This window comes from Bombus terrestris, chromosome 7 (genome assembly GCF_910591885.1).
Source record: "Bombus terrestris chromosome 7, iyBomTerr1.2, whole genome shotgun sequence".
In the NCBI taxonomy this organism is placed as follows: domain Eukaryota; kingdom Metazoa; phylum Arthropoda; class Insecta; order Hymenoptera; family Apidae; genus Bombus; species Bombus terrestris.
Genome location: NC_063275.1, coordinates 23,350,518 through 23,373,047, shown reverse-complemented (window position 1 = coordinate 23,373,047; position 22,530 = coordinate 23,350,518). Strand labels below are relative to the sequence as shown.

General features: G+C 36.2%; 1 protein-coding gene across 6 annotated transcripts in view; it reads right to left on the bottom strand.

The window, feature by feature from the left end:
• The window catches only part of LOC100650962 (F-actin-monooxygenase Mical), a 103,559-nt gene that overhangs the window by 73,992 nt on the left and 7,037 nt on the right, over positions 1-22,530 (bottom strand). Inside the window, exon 1 of one of the 6 annotated variants that reach the window (XR_002307829.2) lies at positions 66-233. The exons of 1 other annotated variant lie outside the window; for it this stretch is intronic. Coding sequence is in view for 4 of the 5 variants with exons in the window: in XM_020863678.2 (XP_020719337.2) it covers positions 66-155 (90 nt within the window). In the remaining variant the exon portion in view is untranslated. Of the gene's footprint in view, positions 1-65; positions 234-22,530 lie in introns of those variants that run through there. 4 more of the 6 variants (XM_020863678.2, XM_048407480.1, XM_020863675.2 and 1 more) reach the window with 4 other exon arrangements.

Sequence of the window (22,530 nt, the reverse complement as noted above, 5' to 3'; positions counted from 1 at the left end):
CAATTTCCAACGAAATCCGAATGGACGAACGAAGGGAAAAAAGACGAAAAGAAACGAGAACCTACCCGTTTATCAACAGGTATTTCACCGCAAAGAGAGGCCTTCTCGGTCACAAATTCTCGAGTTCGATGCTGACGACGAAACGGTTGTTGCATCAAATGGAACTACCACTCCACGCCATGCGACGTCAGAAATACGAGACCTTTCGGGTGGCAAAAATAGAACCGAAACACGTTAGTCTTCTTTCCGTCTTTTCCGGACTCCCGATGCGTTGAAGTTACATCTAAACGTAGCTCGCACCATTCGCGCTCGAGTCAATTAAATGCGGAACATGATTCACTGGACGATCTACGAGTGATCGTGATGCAACGATCCTTTCGATATCGACCACTGTGCCTCGAGCGAATTTATATTTTCTCGTTGGAAGAATCGGCGAACGCTGGGCTGCGATTATTTTGAAATTTCCACGAGTTAACACTCTCGGAAGCAGACATTACAAAATATCAGAAGTAAAATTAAGATTTCTATAAATTGGAAATTCGAACTTAAAAGGAGATTTCTGTTAACTCGTACTAGCAGCTTCTACGAGTATCGTTTAATTTTAAATCTCAGTCAGTCGGGATTATCGAAAGCGAACTGAAAGTCAAAGTAAAACTAAAATTTCCGTCCATGTAAAATGGAAATGAAAATCTCGAATCTTTTCGTTAATTCGATAGCTTCTAATATGTTTTCTAATTATTTTTATACAATTCCGTAGGATCGATGGAAATATATCTCTAAGGTATCAGATACGTCTATATTTTTTAATTTAAGAAATTCCTATTTGGGCATCACGATTTTCGCCGTGAAATTTGGACAAATACATTCTATCGTCTTCGAACGAAGAACATGTCGGTTAACGCATCGATTCGTCGTCTCCTCTCGTTTCTTTGTCGTTTATCGAGTAAATAATGATACATCGAGAGATTTCGTTATTTGTTTGATAGACTGGTTCCTTGCGAAATTCGCTCGCTTCTTCTTCTTTTAACAAAGAGCTCGTTTACCGATGGTACGCAGAAATTAGATCGTAAAATGAGTCACTGGATATCCCGAAAAAGCGTAGCACGAGAAAGAAGCGATTCTGCGGGATAAGATAAATCGAAAGTCTAAAACAAACATGTTTTAAAAGAGATTTCTTATTTCCGAAAACGGATCAACTTTGCAAGTGAATCGAGCGCGTGTATGTTTGTTTAAATGTTCCAGGTTTCCGATAATTCCCGAGAATTAAGAATTTTTGTAACGTCGATCCAGGGATCGTGAAATACTTCGTTTCTAAATAAACTTAAAAAGAAGATAGGAAGTATTTCGTTAATTAATTTGTTGCGTACATCGGCTCGTCTATTCGTTCTAAACATTACGTAAAGACAATGAAATTCCAGTAATCAAAGTAATTAGTTGTCAGATGCAACGCATGCCGCTGAAGAAAATCGCATAAAAATTGCGAATGGATTTCAATGTTGAAGCGCAACTGTCATTTGCATTCGTAGAGTTATATTTGCCATTGCTATTTCTGTCGCAGCGTGCACCGCTGATAAAACGTATAAAAATGGAATTATTTTCCTAATAGAATAGAAATAACCGTTGATATGCCACTGATAAATAATCCAAGTTTATTATCGATATTTAATATCGCTGCGAAATGTTTCGATACAATGAGAGGAAATTATATTTAATTAGCGGAGAATAGGAGCCGAGTAAATTAGTGACTTTCGTAACTGCGCTCGAAATTAGTAACCTCGTTCGATATTACTATTATTGCATCGTAACGTATAGACGAATTGCTGCATCACAAATTACACCGCACATGCTTATTTCTACCTTCTTACAAGATTTCCACGGATCGCGTTACGTAATGCTCGGTCATCGTTTAAAACTCGATCTCAATCTTTGCAATTTCCTTTTCCTCTTACAATAACACCGTACCAAGGTATTCGAACTTTTTCCATGGAAAAAATATCCTCCGTCGAGTTTGTTCGAAAATTTTCTCCATCTTTGTTTCGTACACATATTGCACACATTAGCACATACCTACGCTATGAATTCGGTAGTTTAGAGTTTAGACTCGTTGAGAAACTTTGTTAGAAAACATTCGACGATTGCGTTTTCCTTATTTTCATTTAGAACGTGAAGTATAATTTTTTACATCATCATCAGTCCGTTAGTTATGGTACGATATGGATAAATAGAAATTTCGTAAAAATAAAAAAATGAATTTCGATCGATCTTAATTTTTAGATATTATCGGATATTTTTCAAATTGAAATGATCTAAGAATTTAATTCGCATTAGAAAAATGTGTACAGATATGATATTTAAAAGAATATATTTTAATCAATTCCATCAAAGAGCCGTTAAAATCTACAGAATTATATTATAAAAAATAATCGATAAATTAATATCTTTTAAGAAATATTTACTAAAAAAAAAAAAACCAGTCATTCTTCTCATTATTCTTTCACAGAATGAGTCAAACACATATACGCGAAACCTTATATTCTGGATGTAAAATAAAAGAGCCATTAAAATCTACAAAATTACATTATAAAAAAATAGTCGATAAATTAATATTTTTTAAGATACATTTAGTATAATAAAGACCAGCCATTCTTCTCGTTATTCTTTCACAGAACGAGTCAAACAAATATACACGAAATCCTATATTCTGGATATAAAATAAAAGAGCCATTAGTGTCTACAAAATTATATTATAAAACAAAGTAGATAGATTAATATTTTTTTAAAAATATTTAGTATAAAAAGACCACCCATTCTTCTCGTTATTCTTTCATAGAACGAGTCAAACAAATATACACGAAATCCTATATTCTGGATATAAAATAAAAGAGCCATTAGTGTCTACAAAATTATATTATAAAACAAAGTAGATAGATTAATATTTTTTAAGAAATATTTAGTATAAAAAAGAACCAGCCATTCTTCTCGTTATTCTTTTACAGAATGAGTCAAACACATATACGCGAAACCCTATATTCTGGATGTAAAATAAAAGAGCCATTAAAATCTACAGAATTATATTATAAAACAAAGTAGATAGATTAATATTTTTTAAAAAATATTTAGTATAAAAATGACCACCCATTCTTCTCGTTATTCTTTCACAGAACGAGTCAAACAAATATACGCGAAACCCTATATTCTGGATGTAAAATAAAAGAGCCATTAAAATCTACAGAATTATATTATAAAACAAAGTAGATAGATTAATATTTTTTAAGAAATATTTAGTATAAAAAAGAACCAGCCATTCTTCTCGTTATTCTTTTACAGAATGAGTCAAACACATATACGCGAAACCCTATATTCTGGATGTAAAATAAAAGAGCCATTAAAATCTACAGAATTATATTATAAAACAAAGTAGATAGATTAATATTTTTTAAAAAATATTTAGTATAAAAAAGAACCAGCCATTCTTCTCGTTATTCTTTTACAGAACGAGTCAAACAAATATACGTGGAACCCTATATTCTGGATATCTTTTTTAAATATATCGAAAGAACATGGTTCGCAATTACAATAATAAATCGAGTTTCCGCGTAATCTCAAAGTTTCGTGCGATTGAAAAAGTTTGAGTGGAAACAACTGAAGCAATCGCGCACACATTGGCTCGCCAAGCTTCCTTCGTCCATCGATCTGTTTGCGATCATTAAATTTTCCATTCGCCCACATGATCGATTATACGATAAAAGAACGACTTGGAAGGAAAGCGTGGGTGTTGTCGATTTTAAAACACACGATGGGTGCGAAACGCATCGATCGACGATATTTTTAACAATACATTTGCTCGATCATCGTTTCATTTGTAAAATCATTTCGATTCGCAAGAAGGAAAATTAAAAGGCCATTTTCTCGATCGGTTATTTTTCTCGCTGGCAACTCGTCCGTCATTCTCACTCTCGATGGTTAAACCACCTACAATTAACGTTTTCACGGAGACTGGCACAGTAGCAAGACAAAAAGATTCCGTGACTCAAGGTAAAGATAATGCGCTCGAGACTTGGTAGTCATTAGTCATTACACGTTCTGTTGCATGTCTCGACTGTCTCGACTAACGTCGAACGATCGTCCAACAACGAATCGAACGAGTTTCCTTATGACTGTTAAATGAATCTGGGCAAACAAGGTTGCTGCGAGCTACTTTGGCCTGCTTTTGTTAAAAGCAATCTCTCAATCGAGGAATTTCGATCTGCGAAAAAGCGTAGAAACAAATTGAATTTTTATTTTCTTCCTTATTTTACTTTCTTCTCTTTTAATTTTTCTCCCTTCTATCCTTGCATTTTTTATATTTTTTACAATTTGCAAGCTATAGCAATTGTAACATGTTTTTAATCAAAATGTATTTCCGTTCGGATAAAGAGTTCTTCGAACGAATATCACATCCATCGTAGCTTATAAAATGCATTGTTTATAAACATTTGCTACAATGATTTTATTGACGTAATTTTTATGTCCAACATCTTATACGTCTTAACAATTTTATGATTATATTTAGTCATTTATACCTTGTTTACCTGTCTTATGTAACCAACTGCAATGTTATCTTTCTTCCGTGTTTTACATGTTAATTCTAATGCACGTTCAAAGATCACAACAGAAGAGCACGATAAATCATTTTCTACTTATACGATTAACTCGATCCTACGTTATCAAAATCGTCTTTCGGCTCGATTTCTTTCCAAAATGTTACTCGTCGCGACGTTTAAACGTCCAGGTTATTCAAACGTTGCTCGTCACAATATTTGAACTTTCAGCCTATCCAAATATTGTTCGTTTTAACGATTACATACACCTTTAGCTTTCACGAAACTCCTTCGACTTATCGGCTGCTATCAAAAGACTTATCGTTAGATATGTTCGAGTCTAACAGACCCTTTTCATTTGCAACTGAAATATTCCCTTTTATTCGAAGGATAAAGAAATCAACAAAAGTATGCACGTTATCTTTGCTGCTGTGACTCTGATCTTCAATTTCCAATTACGCTCTTTACGCTTCTGCTATTTAACCATGAAATGATATGGAAATTACACGAGTAATAACGACGTTCCTATTGCGTCTTTGTGCCGTCATGTTCGCGCACGTATGCGAAAAATAAATCAATAAAATAATATCAATCTAAATGTCTCGCTGGTCGACGTTCCAACCTAAGCACGCAAAACAAAATTACACTCTATAAGATCGTAAAAAATCCTGTCTGGACCTACGGAATCCAACTATGGGGAACAGCAAGTAATTCCAACATTGAAATACTTCAACGCATCCAATCGAAAACGCTAAGATCCCTAATAAATGCACCCTGGTACGTTACCAACGAAGTAATACATCGCGACCTCGAGATTCCCTCAGTCAAATTAGAAATAACAAAATGTAGCAGTAGATATATCGAAAGAGTCAACGAACATCGAAACCCCCTAATTACTAAATTACTTAATACGTCGGACCAGAACCGCAGGCTAACAAAACGCCATCCGTTAGACCCAAGCACTAGATTCAACTAGATATTTCTAATAAGTAATATTTACTTATTTATAATATTATTATTTGTAGATTATACTTATCTATAATAAGTTAATAAGTTTATTAACCTATTATAAATAATTAGCCATGTCACTGCGCCACGCCAGAGAAGCTTACTCAAAATTCTCAATGCGAGAATTGATCGTAAAATACTTGTAAATAAAAAAATAAAACTTAAATTTCACACGTAACAATTATCCATATGTTGCTTCGTCTCTGTGTTTCGTTTCTTTTTCCAGTCACGTTTTCTCTAACGTTCACCGTACAATATATTTATTATCGAAACAGACAGCGTTATCGAGTAGTATCATCGTCGTCACGTTAGTAAAACTTTATCGGCGATTTCTATTCGCGAAACACGATAACGTCGACAAAGATAATCCGGATGATGGAGGAGAGCGAGAAAAATATTTTCGATCGGTTATTCTAGAAGTTACATTTTTGCTCGGCTACGTGGGAGGCGTATACCAAGAATAGAGATTAGAATGGTATTCCGATGTTCCAAGCGACGCCACTAACACGATAATTTCTAGCATTCTCGTTTTTCAACCTGACCCACGATCTCTCGCGTTTTCTCGTTCATTTGTCGCTACGCCAGGTATAATATTAGACATTTTATTCATACGTAGCCATGTAGCTTTGTCGTTGCCTGACGCTCGAAATCTAAATTATTATATATATGTGTGCGTGTGTGTGTGTGTGTGCACGCTAACGTGTTTCGTGCATACGATGTTCTTTGCATTCTCATTTCTTTCTGTCTTGAAACTGCAATTAAGTGACATGCGTGAAATGTCTCGGATAAAAATAACGCTATGTTTTATGCATATAGTCGATGATTTCGCAACACCATCTAACAATAAGTAAATTTCTCCCGCTTTACGGAGTTTTAAGTGTGTCACGACGAGTAATTGATGGTATTGCGGAAAAGCGCTACAAGCGTAATTTCTTTCCAGAAACAAGCTAAATATACAGAACGATGGATGAGAATTTCTTATACGTTTTCCTGAAGATTTTATGCATCGGTGTAACGATGTATTGCAAGGTCCGGAAAAATACAGATCTTTTCATTAAAGTTGAAGTCTAATCACATTTTTCTTGGATTAAACATTTAATCATATCGTCTTTCCCTCGAAGAAATAATTTAATAATACCGTTTACCAGTATCGTTTGCTAATTTAACGTATTACGATTCTGATCAGGCAATATTTCCACGATTTTTCTCGTACAGATTTAAACTAGCTGCTGTTGTACAGAAACAATTATTAAGACGCACTGGTAGATTTAACACGCACTTTTTCTGTACCTGTGCGTGCATACTCGCGTATATGTACATTAATACATAGTTGTGACTTGTAAGATTTCACTAATAATATTAACTGAATTGTGTAAGAGGACTTAGAAATTATTCTCACGGTGTTTCGTTAAACCTCGCGAATAACAGTTGCTGAGAACAATAAGAACCACGATATTCCACAAACAATTGGCATAATTGCGTATAAAATTGTCCAATGGAGAGGCACACCGACTTGGAACACGCTGGTTACACAGGTTCGCCTTGTATCGCTAAACTTTTCCATCGCGTCGCGTGAACTGAAATCGTTCTACCGAAAACGAGAATCAAAGAAACGTTAAAATCGCACGACGACCAGGAAATAAACTAACTAGACGAGAAAGCAAACGAGAGTTTAAACGGGAACAGAGCTTCCTTCTGTGTAATTCTGGCAACTAGCTGCGAAAAGTTGGCGACTCCATCGAGTCTCGTTTCGAAAAGAATAAAAAGCAAGAAAACGAAACACGCACGACTGGTCGTGGAAGAAGTTTGCGTCGATTTCGTCTTGGAATCACGACGTTTCGGTTTCAGCGTGCAAGCGCACCGAGGAAACTCGTCATCCCTGTGGCGCATGATCGTTATACCTGCTTGCGGTGGAACGTTATCGTCCTGTGAGTCAACCACGCAGACGAATATCGATTATCCGCGATCGGCACTGCCGGTCACGTTTCAACGACCATACGAAAATGGAACGATCGTTGAATAAGGGCCCGTCCACCGTTCTATCGCGAGCTTTGATCGCCGTACGTTTGTCTCTTATGCGACACACGCGTCACGTGCTGTGGTGAATCGTTCGCGTGCGAATCGCGAACCAGATTGCACGAGCCAACTTGGCGTGCTCTATTTTTACATTCGTCGAAGATTCTTACCATTGTTAAACGCTTTGACGGACACGATCATCATCGGTGATCTACTTTTGTCGTCGGAATGATTTTTCAGAATGATCAACGAGACCCTACTCTTCTAGAACTTGTCTAGCGACAAACCCAAGCGATTCTGATGAATTTCTTTTAGGCCAGCTGTTGATTATACGTACGGCAAGATCCTTTTGGGATGTGAATACAGCCTTCGAAGTACAAATGTAATTTTTTTTATTTTGATTCCTTTTGTCGTTCGTTGACTGTTTAAAGTGGCGACTAGACACGTTCGAGTAAATTTTAGCCTGATAAATTTTCAAACACGATTTTCCCGAAACCTAAACCTTAAATCAGAAGATTGTATTTCTTATTTTGTTCTTGTTTCGCTTCTATGTGTTATTCGGCCATGCCCTGTACATGTATGTGCGCTTATTTTAGAATCGTTTTAATTGCGAAGATATAAAAAAGAATTTAGTCCTGTCGTATATATACGACGTTTATTTGCCTCTACGTAATTCCACAGAATTGGTATTTTTAGGCGATAGTTTCGAGAACTACATATTGTATTTCGAAAGTTTCAGATGAAATATCCTTTCAGTTAATAGAACCGGAACACCCGGCGTAGATGTTGAAAACCAGGTCGAAAACTTCCATCCCAATAGCCAATTACAGAAAACTAACAACCGTGTTCTAACTTCATCCCTACGCGCTCTCTCTCTCTCTCTCTCTCTCTCTCTCGGCGTTTCAACGTTGAAGCAAAGTACATCTCTGACCACTTAATGAAAGCGTACCCTTTCACCGAATGCTATGGATCACAGGTATTAAAAGCTATGCCAATATCGAACCTTTGGCCAAACAACGTTTTCGATCTAACCACTTCATCACCGACTTCTTACGTGCTTTTTCCAGTGTTTGTGAAAATGTCAGGTTTTCTTCTAAAATTTCTAGTACTTTTACTTAGGAGAACAGATTTAAAACGAGATAAATCTTTCCAGCATCAGCGAGCAAATTTTGAACGCGAATACGAAGTTTCGTTTCGGTAGGCGCAATTTTACGAATTAATTAGAGGATCCTCGATAAGAATTAGTAAAATTAGAATTTCCTCGATAAGATATTTCGCGCGATAAGCTCCGATACGACTGAACTGATAAAGAAAATAGGTGCGTGCGACTTTCAAGCGCACAAAAGTTTCTATTATTGCTTAAAACTTTTCGAGTTAACGTTCATCACGTGCGATTAATATTTTTATTATTATTAGTATCATCTTTCTTAACACGAAATATATCGGATACACGAAAGAAAATTGAAAATTGAAACGTGTCTTTTCTTTCTTATATCACCTATAAAGTCTTGTAGCTCCAGGTAAAACGATATTGGCACAAAGTAGTGGCGTTCGCTCGATATGTTACATAGTCTTCAATGCGATACTCGCTAATCAATAAACTTTGATTAAAATTTCTTTAGCATCTTCTCGTTCCTTTTCACGCTGCACGAAACGTGCGATCTTACGAATTTACCCTCCAAATCGTTCATTTTCTTCCACCAATACTCTTCGTTGCTCGCTCAGGACGCCACAGTGTTTTAACACAGAGCGCCGTTGGATGCAAGATTTGTTCCCCTTTTTTTTTCATTGATGTTCTAATAAAAATGTTTAATCGTTCAATGGGTCACTTTTTATTTCAAAGTATCTTCTATTTATCGGTTACGTTCAAAATACCCTAACTGTTCATTTTCATACAATTTTTACAATCGTAAGAAGGTCAAGCGTTCCGAGCACCAATGACCAACGCGGCAGTCAAAGTGTTAAAACAACTTGGACTTGGCATGCGATAGAAATTCTATCAATTAATGACAGACGAATACCACGCGTCGACGACAGCTCGAATCTACGTTTTATACGCGCGCAAAGGTTTTCGCGTTGGTTTTTCCGGCGAGTAGGCGGAATGCGTACAAGCATCGTTACTCGTCATCGTTGTAATTATTATCGCGATGATCGCGAGAACAGCATCGGCCTCGTAACCGGTCTCGCGTGTACACACATACAGGGAGCCAACTAGCCTAAGCTACAGGCGTGGAAAAAAATAATTAGGGTCATGCCGCATAATTCCGTGGTACGCGAAACCTTCCTCCTTGCAATTCGATGCAATAAATTTATGCGAGCTTTCCGCGCCAGCGAGCATCCGGCCAGAAATTTCGTGAACCTCGCGAAACCGGAGCTCGAAACCAGGTTTAGCAGTTCAAAGCACTTCAAACGGTATTTTACGACGAAAAATCAACGGGGAAATGAGCGGATCGTGTTCACTTCTTAATGACTTGACGTTTCAAGAGAGACATATGTAGTCCTCTGGTTGATGGGATTTTTTGCCGTATAAATTCTGCGGTTCTTTCTTCTTATTTCCGCTGTGAACGTTTTATGGTTCAAGAAGCGTTCCGCAATTAGTTTCATTTAATTCGTACTCGGTACGATACTTGCAAAAGCTGCATGGAATATCGATATATTAGCTTGTCCGAAAAGTTTCTTTCGTTTTATAAACTGATAATAGACGAAGAACAACAATTTCTGTTTTATATCATTTTATTGAATTAAGTATGATTCATTTCTATTATTACGTTCGTGGATAATTCGATAAACCAATAAAAATAAAAAGAACATTGCGCGTCTATTAGTTTCATTTAATTCGTACTCGGTACGATACTTGCAAAAGCTGCATGGAATATCGATATATTAGCTTGTCCGAAAAGTTTCTTTCGTTTTATAAACTGATAATAGACGAAGAACAAGAATTTCTGTTTTATATTATTTTATTGAATTAGGTATGATGAATTAGGTTCGTGCATAATTCGATAAACTAATAAAAATAAAATAAACATTGCGCGTCTATTATTTCCTCATAAAACGAAAGAAACTTTTCGGACAACCTGATACATACGCTTCGATTCTTTGCGGTCTAACAAATTGTTAATCTCAGTTAATCGACGCTTGATAAACTATCGACGAATATAACTGTTTGAGATATAAATATAGATATATTTGTGAGAAGAATTCATTATAACCCGTGTTTCTATTTGTCGTAATTAATTGAAATCGATCATTTTGAAATAAATCGTATTTATCGTAAGCAACGATCTATCTACGTTCACGTATGATATAAAAGAAGAATTGTAATATTTGAAGGGGGAAAAACTAAGCGAAGTAGAGTGCCACGCGCAACTCGAGGTAAGCAAAAGGTCGATTGGCAACTTATCTTGTATCCTCTTGTATCCTCTTAATTTCTTCTATTTAAATCGAACATGGCTTCGCAAGATACGTGCAAAGTTAAGATGATCATACGAGTACTACTCATCCTTCTCAAATATATATAATTATTATAATTATTATAAATATATATATAAATATTTCGGAATATTTTCTACATTTTCTATGTATCGTACAATCTCTGAAGTTAATATTCTATTACAATTGTTTCAAATTAACATATGGTATTTGTCTATTGCGTGTATAATTAATAAGTTGAATTAATATAAATATTTATCAATAACTCGATTTTATTTTACCTCGTTTTACATTTGCTGAAACTGTGACTCGAATCGTGCTTCAGCTACCAGCTGATTCGAAATTTTCAATTTCGTTGTACGATTAAGAAATTATCTACTTAAGAATTGCCATTATCGAGAAAGTTACGCGACGGATACGTATAATTTGCCTGGAATATCCTGCAATTTTACATGAATTCCTGTTTCATTTGTTTTACTTGTGAAAAGAATCGTAACAAGAGATAGTTTAATGCTACAGTCTGGTTGAAAGCAATTGTGTGTTCCAAGGCTACTCATGCGTAACTCCCTACCACTCAAACTTGCTATTCTCTTACCTATGTCTCTTATCTCAGTGCACCGTATGCAATTTTTCTTATCGTTTGCTTCGAGGATAGAAAATTCAAACTTCTTCGTTCCCTATACGTTTAAACACCTTTTTAATGTTAAATCGGCTTGTTCGAAACCTCAAACTAATACTTGGCAATGCAAGGTATTGGAAAACGTTGATTTAAAACTTTAAAGCATTTACAGAGAAAAGGAGAGAGAAATGCTTAATTAACATAGAAGCTAAAACTAAATGTTCTGTCTAAACTATCTCTGTCAGCAATTTGTCAAATACAAATAGAGAAATTAATTAACGAAAATTAAGAAAAGATATCGTTACCACGATAAACGATTATCATTGATATTAGAAGAATTACAATTACAGCGAGCTATAAATTTTCATTTCTTTTCACGAAAGATATTTTTCCTTCCAATTTGGACGCATATGTGCGTAAAACATTTACAAGCCGCGTCTAAATCATGAAAATCGTCGTCTTCGTTCCTGCATATTACGCGCGTCTTCCACTCGTTATTATAATTTAACTGCGTTCTTTACGATGGACGAACAAGCGAAACTCGTTTATCAATGAGATGCAAAGTTACGCTTACCGATGAGAAACATCGATTTCGAGATCAAATTCGAATATCAGATTCTCTCTTTGAATACCTTTGACGAGTAAAATTCAAGCTGGTTAATTGCGAGCGATAATTAATTTTGGAAAAGTAGCTGAGCGTCGATAATCACGCTGGGATATTAAAAAGCGCAAACTTCTACGAAATTGCTCATCTTACGAAACGAAACTCTATTCTTTCACCCAACTTTCTAATATTACTTTACAATATAAAAAGATGCGGCCACGTCGTTTTACTTTCTAACGATACCGAATATTAGAGGGTGGAACGAGATCGTCTGCTCTTCAATGCGTTTTTTCTTTTTAATTTCACAGAACCGCGTTATCACGCTCGTGCACGTGCACGAGAACCTTTTAGACTTTCATTTTCACCGATTCCACCACTTTCTATCGCGTATACCCATAATTAGAAGTATTTCGATTTCAGCTGGCGAATATCGACCGAACCACCGAACCATCTTTTTCTTTCCACGGTGTAGAAAGCGTAAAAAGCTTGCAAGAAATTCGACCAGCCAAGTATAGAAACTCGCGATCGTCCGTACTGCGCATACCAGGGACAAATTCGATGCAACAATTGGATCGTGGCTTCCATTATCGTCGTTCTAGTTTCCAATGAAAATGTCTCTTTGTCTTTACTTTCTCGCAATTTTCGTCTCGCCCGAGATCGTACCCAGGCGTATAATGATCTGCGACCAACTAACAAGGGATGCATCGAGTATGACACTCGCTGATTTTGATGAAATTTACCTTGGCAACTGGCTTCCTAAACCTGATCGTAATTTTTACACGTTACATCAAAGTATGGCCGACGCTCTTCTTGTTCGAGTTAATTAAATATAGGATATTATTAAATATAAAATATTAAAAATACATTATACCATGCTTTTTATTGATTTATATTCTGGATAAAATATTACATTATGCTATATCGCATGGTATTTGTTAAAACATTCCAAACAAACTTGGGGTGATTTTGGGCACTTCGAACAATAGTTGTAGGCTTCGTCATCGCTACTTTCCTCGCTTTCAAATATATTTTCACGCTGTTTACCGAACATTTTGAGGATGAAAAGATCACCGATGTACGTCTCACAAGCACAACGAACAGTCAAAGTCGACATATATACGGATTATCTCATCTACGAATAATCCTTCTCTTCGTTACCTGTATCTTAATCAACGGCGTTACTACTTTGCGTGATTGTATAAATTGTTGGAAATATATATTTTTATAACTCTGTGAATGCCAGTGTTATACCACAACAACCACCCCTATTATCCTAACCGAAATAAGGGGATCGAACTATTCGTGGTGTCGATTATTACAATCGTAACGGGAATTTACGACTCTCGTTGACGCGTATTCTAGCGACCGCGTCTCCCCGCGATAGCTCGAAAATACAAACAGTTTCATGAAAAGTAGCGTATCATCGAACAACGTTCTAATCTCTTCCATTGTTTCCTCGATACTTTGCAATTTGTTCTGGCGAATATTTGGTAAATTGTTACGTCATTTAGAACATAGCACGCTAACAACGACCCTCTCCTGAACATCGTTTCGCGATTGATTATATCTCAGTATTTGTACGGTATCCTGACATTAGCATTTGGTAGCATTAAGCGATTTAAGTGCAATATCGCTGGTCGACTGCGGCTAAAATTACGCGTACGTTTAATCAACGCGTAGTTTAATCAACTATCGTCGTATCAATTTTCCGGCGTATCCCATGGGAGAGGGTTGCCTCCTACGCGCTGACAATCCGTTGTCCAAGACAATGCGTTTGTAAACACGTAAACCCTTGCTGGGATAATATCGGTAAATGTAGGTACCGCAGCGTGAATGAAACACGTGTAAACCTTAATTACGCGTTAATATTTCACGGAAGAGATATTAACCGAGGAACGTGTGTTTTGTTCTACGAGAAGGATATTTCGAGGGTGAAATGTTCGTTTGTCGGAGTATGGGACACCGTGTTGAACATGGAACAAGTTTGTTTTATTTGTAACAATACGTGGTTTTTAAAAGTTCGAATAAAATGGTTCGAATAAAATGAAGCTCGCAAGGAATAAGAATAAATCAAATGGCATTTAATGGTACGGCTAAAATACTAAATATTTGACTAATTTCGTTATTCTATCGAAAATTGATAAATAAATATCACGAGCAATTATCGTATTAATTTTTCAGATAATTGCGAAATAAGAAACTAGAATATGGGTTTTCCCATCTCCTCGTTCTATTCGTCAAAAGCGAAATTTGGTTTACTTGGCGCTAAATGTTTAAGCGATAAAAGCCTGAATTACACGCATAATTTTCATAATTTTTTATTCGAAAATGATATGTTTGCCGTACGGTATACTTATAGAGCTTAATACTTGCTTAAAACAGCGAGGAAAGTCATTAAAAACCACAATGCATTCTGCTCGTCCCTCTTGAAGGCAAATTTTTATTCTCATCACGTTCCGAGATGGGCCAAGAAAAAGTCAGCTTCCTCGCTTCCAGAGAGACGACGTTCTCGCAAGCGACTTCGTCCAAGAATAAAACGACCGTTTCTACGGCGAGCCATGCAGAACGCGTCTAGATTGAGTTTCGTTCTTTGAAAACACACCACGATAACGTATCAACCGCGGTGTACCGTATTCTTTTCTCGCGAAGCGCACTTGTGCCTCGCGCGAGTCGGAGAGTTAAATTCAGAAGAAAAAAGAGAAAAAAAAGGTAGTAAAAAGAATCTCGACGAAAGGAAAACGACCATTCACGCAGTTATTTTACTACGACAACACTGTATTTCATTTCTCAAAGAAATTATACGAGTCGTAGTTTTATTCCATGTAAATCTTCGTTCCTAAATTCTTATTACGAGTACGTCGCATTCATAAAGTAAGAGATATAAAGAGACAGAGTAATTTTATAAAATGGATTTATATCTAACAAGACGAAAAAACCAATTACGATCGATTGATAAGAGCAATGGTGAAAAATTGTTAGCACGAAGATTATTAAAATTCAAAGTATATCAATCCCCAAAACAAAAATGTTTTAAAAAACACACGTACAAGTAGTGTTTATTGGGTGGTCCCAAAAGTTTCTTGTATTTTTATAGGAAAATGGTAGATGCTCAATGTATTGTGTTAGCAACTAAGTGATTGCGGATTTTGTCATTAGATGGTAATTAGTTGTCAATCCAATAGTAAATAAAACGAAATGGATCGTACACAGTTCAATGAAATAATACAAAGGAAGAAATATTGCGCGACTATTATTTTCTTATAAAGCGAGAAGAACTTTTCCAACGACCAAATAGATCCAACAATAGATACAAGTAGTGTGTATTAGATAGTCCCAAAAGTTTCTTATATTTTTATAGGAAAATGGTAGATGCTCAATGTATTGTGTTAGCAACTAAGTGATTGCGGATTTTGTCATTAGATGGTAATTAGTTGTCAATCCAATAGTAAATAAAACGAAATGGATCGTACACAGTTCAATGAAATAATACAAAGGAAGAAATTTTGCGCGACTATTATTTTCTTATAAAACGAGAAGAACTTTTCCAACGACCAAATAGATCCAACACTAGATACAAGTAGTGTGTATTAGATAGTCCCAAAAGTTTCTTATATTTTTATAGGGAAATGGTAGATGCTCAATGTATTGTGTTAGCAACTAAGTGATTGCGGATTTTGTCATTAGATGGTAATTAGTTGTCAATCCAATAGTAAATAAAACGAAATGGATCGTACACAGTTCAATGAAATAATACAAAGGAAGAAATATTGCGCGTCTATTATTTTCTTATAAAATGAGAAGAATTTTTCCAACGACCAAATAGATCCAACAATAGATACAAGTAGTGTGTATTAGATAGTCTCAAAAGTATGCCTGGTCAGTACTGCTAGAGGCGAAAAAATTCGATTCGGGAAAAGGTCTTTGAAAATACTATTGCTAGCTAAAATTTATATTTCAAAGTATTTCTTATATCTTTTATAGGGAAATGGTAGATGTACAATGTATTGTGTTGGCAACTAAGTGATTGCAGATTTTGTCATTATCACCTAATGAAATTATAAAACCAATGAAACCAATGTTGTAGAGGTCTTGTATAGAGGATGTTTGATCGTAAGATTTATTAAACGTTATTGCCTGTTGTTGTAACCGTTAAATATATTTAAAATGATAAATAAATTAATGTACAGAGAATATTCGCTGAGACGCTCGTACAGTGTACAAGTCGTACAATGTATACTCGTTAATTAAATCGCTGATAATTCGTTGCTAATTGATCGACAACTGACATTATCACCTAATGACAAAATCCGCAATCACTTAGTTGCCAGTCCAATAGTAAATAGAACGAAATGAATCGTACACAGTTCAATAAAATAATACAAAAGAAGAAATATTGCGCGTCTATTATTTTCTTATAAAACGAGAAGAATTTTTCCAACAATCTGTACGCTGACATTTTACAGAAACAGACGATGCGAGCGAAACGAGCGATGTCCCTTCTCTAGAAGCATGTGATACGTAAGTACCACGGACGTAGTACTGTGCCACGTCGTTGATTCTCGTACGGATCGATAAACTCATAAATCCCTCGGCCGAAACGCAGCGCAGCCAGCTTCAACTATGTACAGCGAAACATTGAAATGTTATGTTTCGACGAGGCAGCGCCAAGAATAGAGGAGGAAGCCACTCGAATGCGAATTCCAATCTCTGGAATCGATTTCGAAGGGATCCCCATCGAGAGATCCCCTCGGTCGACCGAGGACAGGAATTAAAGTTGAAGCTTTGAACTTTCGCAGGCAACTTCGTTTCAGCTTCTTCGTCCACGTTCTCGAGAGCCTCCGGATGAAAGAGGATTTTTCGCAACTGCTTGGAAACCGGGTATTATCCGAGGGGAGAAGACTGTGCTTCGTGTGCTTCGAGCTGCTAAAATATCGTTTCCTTAAAAAAGATCGTCAATATTTTGGATACACGAAACGGAGGAATTTTAGCGTGCTTCGCTGCAAGATATTTATAGTTTCGTTGGTAATCTATTCGCAAGAGATTTCGAAGAGGAATAAATTTGTATCGCGATCGTGAGGTGAGAAGAAATTTATCGTCGCGTTACTCGCAATGTTTCGAGCGAACTTTCAGTCAAATTTAACGCCGTTGCATTTTATTGAAATAACGCGTGCATCGTTTCTTCCGGTAGCTTGGATTTCTATGTTACTGTACTTAAATCTTTTTCTTTTTTTTGCAGCAATTAGAGTCGAAGACTTTCTATAAACCTTCGTAGAACCCTTGGGATCTGCGTGAGAAACTTTGAAATAGAAATTTTAGCTAACAATAGTATTTTCAAAGACCTTTTCCCGAATCGAATTTCTTCGGCTCTAGCAGTACTGACCAGGTATACTTTTGGAATGAAATTCTGTGTAGAATTCAACAAAGTATAAAAATATAAGCATGCTTCACCAAAATCTTGGAACTGGATTTTCTCGAAGACGAAGCTCTCGGCTTGAGTTTCGCTTTATTAGAGAAAACTTTCAGTCTAATTTAATGCTGTTGCATTCTATTGAAATAACGCGTGCATCGTTTCTTCCGGTAGCTTGGATTTCTATGTTACTGTACCTAGATCCTTTTCTTTTTGCTGCGATTAAAATCGAAGACTTTCTATAAACCTTCGTAGAATCCTTGGAATCTGCGCGAGAAACTTCAAAATAGAAATTTTACCTGGAACTTTCTCCAAATCGAATTGCTTCTCAAATTTCTTGGAATCATATTCTATATAGAATTACCAGGTATAAAAATATAAGCACGTTTCACCAAGGTCTTCGCCGACTCGATTTTCTCGAAAACGAAGCTCTCCACTTTGCAATTCTTCAGTTTCGCCTTATTTTCAGACGTACAATCTCCTTTGCCGACTATTTTCGCATATAGCACAGCATTTTGCTAATTATCCGTTCTTTGAATTAATTAAATTCGAAGGAAATTAAGGAAATTCGCTATAGAATATTTGACAAGCTTCCAAATTCTCGATTTTCTCGAAAACGAAACTCTCCACTTTGCTATTCTTCAGTTTCGCCTTATTTTCAGACGTACAATCTCCTTTGCCTTACCTTTGAGGAATATTTTTGGATATAGCATAGCATTTTGCTAATTATCCGTTCTTTGAATTAATTAAATTCGAAGGAAATTAAGGAAATTCGCTATAGAATATTTGACAAGCTTCCAAATTCTCGATTTTCTCGAAAACGAAGTCTCTGATGCAACCTTGTTACTCTTCAGTTTCGTCTTATTTAGAGACGCAGGATCTCCTCGTTTATAACGCAATTTCCAAGACACGTTGTGTACCGGTACACGCTATATAACAGCGTAAATAAGCGCTTTTCCTTCGTCCTATATTGGGCAATTTTTTCTTTTCGTCCTTGAAGCTTCACGAAGTATCCGTCGCCTTTTCAAACAACATCCAAGGCATTGACGATCGTTTTTCTAGCTTCCGCGACATCTTTCAATCACATTTTTCCAAATAACAATACGCGATTTATCGTAGCACCGTTCGTTTCCTGTGCCGGAACAGGAGTCGCGCAATGCTGCAGCCTCGAGCAGTCCATCGGTTTTACCATTTACCATTTGTCGTTTCGCTTTTGCCTCGTAAAAATTATGATTACTGTTGTATACGAAGCAAAAAACCTTGGAATCCCGCGGTGCTCGACACGTTGAGCAATTGGTCAACTTTTTTCCCAATCTCGTTATATACGGGGCGAATTTACGATCGAATATTCCGCGACTTGCATACATTGGAAAATTACCCGGCAAAAGACGCAAAGATGCAAACTCGATCTTATTTTTGACAGATATTTTCAACGCTTACAAACGATTCGTTGAATCTGAAAGTATTCGTATTCGAACATCTATCTTCCATCGAGTCTCTGTAAACTATTAAATCTTGACATTTTTAAATTGATACGTCTATAGATTTTGAGCAATAAAAGATACTAAGAAACAATAATAAATCTTAAGCGACATAAATAAATAGAAAACGCTGTAAATCCGCAATTCGACGATTAACAACCTTCATCGTAATGATTTCTTTAAATAGCGTAAATCATAGACAAAACGTGTAAATCTCGCGCTACGAACAACGCGTTGTTAGATCAAAAACTTTCTTTTTTTCCTTTTTCACGTTGTTTCGTACACGCGGAATAATTTCGCTTCCGTTAATCGAGAAATTAAAACAAATTCGCGCGTATTTGGTGAATCTTGAAAAACGCGACTTTCTCGAAAATGAAGTCTGCAACGCGGTTATCTCGATTATTTCGACTTGTCGTTTTTTCGTTTTCAGTCGTAGCAACTTGCCCTAACGTTGCTTAGGCCAGGACTTTCCACGGGCAGGTTGCGCGTACACGTTTTCTCGCGTTTATTTTTCAAAATGGCATAGAAGAAGCGAATGGCGATGGCACAGCTGCGAGGCGAAGCATCGTAAATACGTTTCACGGTTTGTTCGACTTAATGCTCGATTCAGCTGTAATTGCACCTACGATTGCTTCTAGTTCGATCGACGCTTTCTTCGTGTCAGAAATGGCAATTTGCCGCCGTTTACAACCAGGATATTTCATTTCCATACGACAAATAATCGTTTCAATTCACTCGCTCGGCAACTCGTCTTTCTTTTTCCTACTTTTCCTCTGTCGTTTTCTTCGGGTTACGATCGAGTTGAAACGGCACACGACGTACCATAGAATTTGTCATGGGACGAACATTTTACGTTTGTTAGATCTCCATCTATCTAAACTCTATATACCGCAATGAAATTCCTGTTATCGTCCGATTAAACGAGTCGTCCATTAGATCCGACATTCAACTCGATTGTTCGCTATACGTTCTTTTATTAGCTTGTCCGGAAAGTGACTTTCTTTCGCAAACGTGTTGTTTACAACGATGAACAAACAAAATCAACAAAAGAAAATGGATCGTGCGTAATTCGACGAAATAATATAAAACGAAAAACCTTGTGCGTCTATTATTTTCTCATAAGCCACGAAGGGAAAAGAGCAAGAAAGAGAAAGAAGGGACTAGAAGAGGTGAGAAAGGGATGGACGCAAGGGATAGAAGCAAGAAAGGACCAAGAAAGGATGACAGCAGATCAAATTATAGAAGAAAGAAGAAAGAGGGAAAGGATAAGGGAATCCAAATATAATATACACTACGGAAATATAGCCAAAGAAAAATTACCAAAGTACCTAGAAGGGAATATGAAGTGGAAAGACAGAAGAATATTGGCAAGATTCAGATATGGAAACGAGGCCAAAGCAAGGGATCACTGGAAGGAAGAGGGAGAAAAAAGATGCAGACTATGTAAAAGGAACGAAGAAGACCCGAGGCATGTGATAGAAGAATGTGAAATAACGAGAGGACCAAAGGACACAGGAAAAGTGCTAAATGAGACAGGAGAAGGTTTAGCAGAACTGAAAGCAATAATAGAGAAGAGAAGGGCAAGGACAGGAAGGATGCGCAGCAAGGAGAGACAAGCCCAAAGTTGCAATAGTTTTTAGTCATTAGTGGTTAATTTGTAGTTTCTAATTTTAGTTTTTAGAGAATAGAATAACTAAGGGAGTGCAATAGAATAGAGTGGAAAAAAGGGGAGGTAGATATATAAGAAAAGAGATGTAAAACCGAAAGTTCGTTCAATAATAATAATAATAATTTTCTCATGAAACGAAAGAAACTTTTCGGACAACCTAATAAATGTTTCAATAGTAAAGACTCATCTTTGAAAGTTTCACTGCGTCGTTGTGACTTTGAATGAAAATTTGACGTCTCTATGATGTCTATCAAAATTATACGATAGATCCGAGCAAACAAAGCGACAGAAATTTGTAGATACCTTTGTATTTCGATATACCTCGCGAAAAACGTTGCACGTCTATTATTTCGTCATAAAACTTTTCGGACAACCTAATATCATTATATCCTTCTTCGACGAATTATCAATCCTTAATTATTGCCACGGGTGAAAATTTAGCTCGTTAAAAGCGAGACAAATTCAAGACCATATTTCCAAGTTCAATTTTTCTCTCGCATCCTTTGTTTCTGTATCGTTTTATTGATTAAATTAAATATAGGAACGAACGAGAGTTAGAAATATATTACAAGCCAAGTCGTTTTTCTGGCCCTTTATCAAGTCGACGAATAAATAAGGTACGACGTTGGTTAAATTTTCCTGTAAAATCGACAAGAACAGAGTATTTCCAACGACTCGAAAATAATCTTCTGTCGATTAAATCCACTTTACGCGATCAGGAATTTCCATTATTAAAGTGAGAGACCATAACCAGGGAATAAAGTCAACAAACTAAGTTGAAATTATGCGAACTTCGATTATTAGAACTTCGATTATCCGAACTGATCGAACAAGTAGCTGGTACAATGCGAGTTTTTCATTGTATTTTCTTCGTTACCTGTAATTTCTTATCGAAACGATTTCTTACGAAATTGATATTTGGCCAAGCGAATGCGATCAGCAGAATTTTAATTCTCTTTATAAAATTGGATGAAATATTGTTGCAATAAATGCAGTTCTATCGTGCATACAAAGTATACGAAATGAAAATAAATTAATCCGACGATTCTGGATTTTTATCATTGTCCGCCAGAGAACTCAGTCGTTCTATTATTTTCTTCTCGAACACGCGCATCGTTCCTGGAGGAAAGCGCATTTTCGATTGGACAGGAGATGAAATTTCGTATTTTCAACGAGTCTAATCGTCGCGAACGAATCATCGATAGAAAATGAACAATTCGATATTCAGATCGCGTCACCGATAGTTTAATAAAACTTTTCTACGTATCGTTTGCTGTTGAACTATAGCGTCCAAGTACCGATACAATGAGTTGTCCTGCTGGCAAATAACCACTCGCGTTACGAGCATCGCTATAATAATTTATTACTCGCGTCATCGTAATTTCTTCCGAACTATTTCCGATTTCCTTCTGTCTGCGTTGGCAACTAAGCGATCGCGGATTTCGCCATTACCACCCAATGAAAAAGTTAAATTTAGAAAAAAAATGTAACGAAGATAAATTTGGTGCCAGCAATAGCGGTTATACTAGATTTATAAATTAATTCGATTAATCAGTATTTATATCGATATTTATTTTAGAAATTTAATTAAATTTATGAACTTTAGGTGAAATTTCATTGAAAAATATATTAAATTCAATATTAGTAAACTAGGATTAGATACCCTATTATAGAAAATAATCAAATTTAATTTATAAATAAATGTTGAATCATT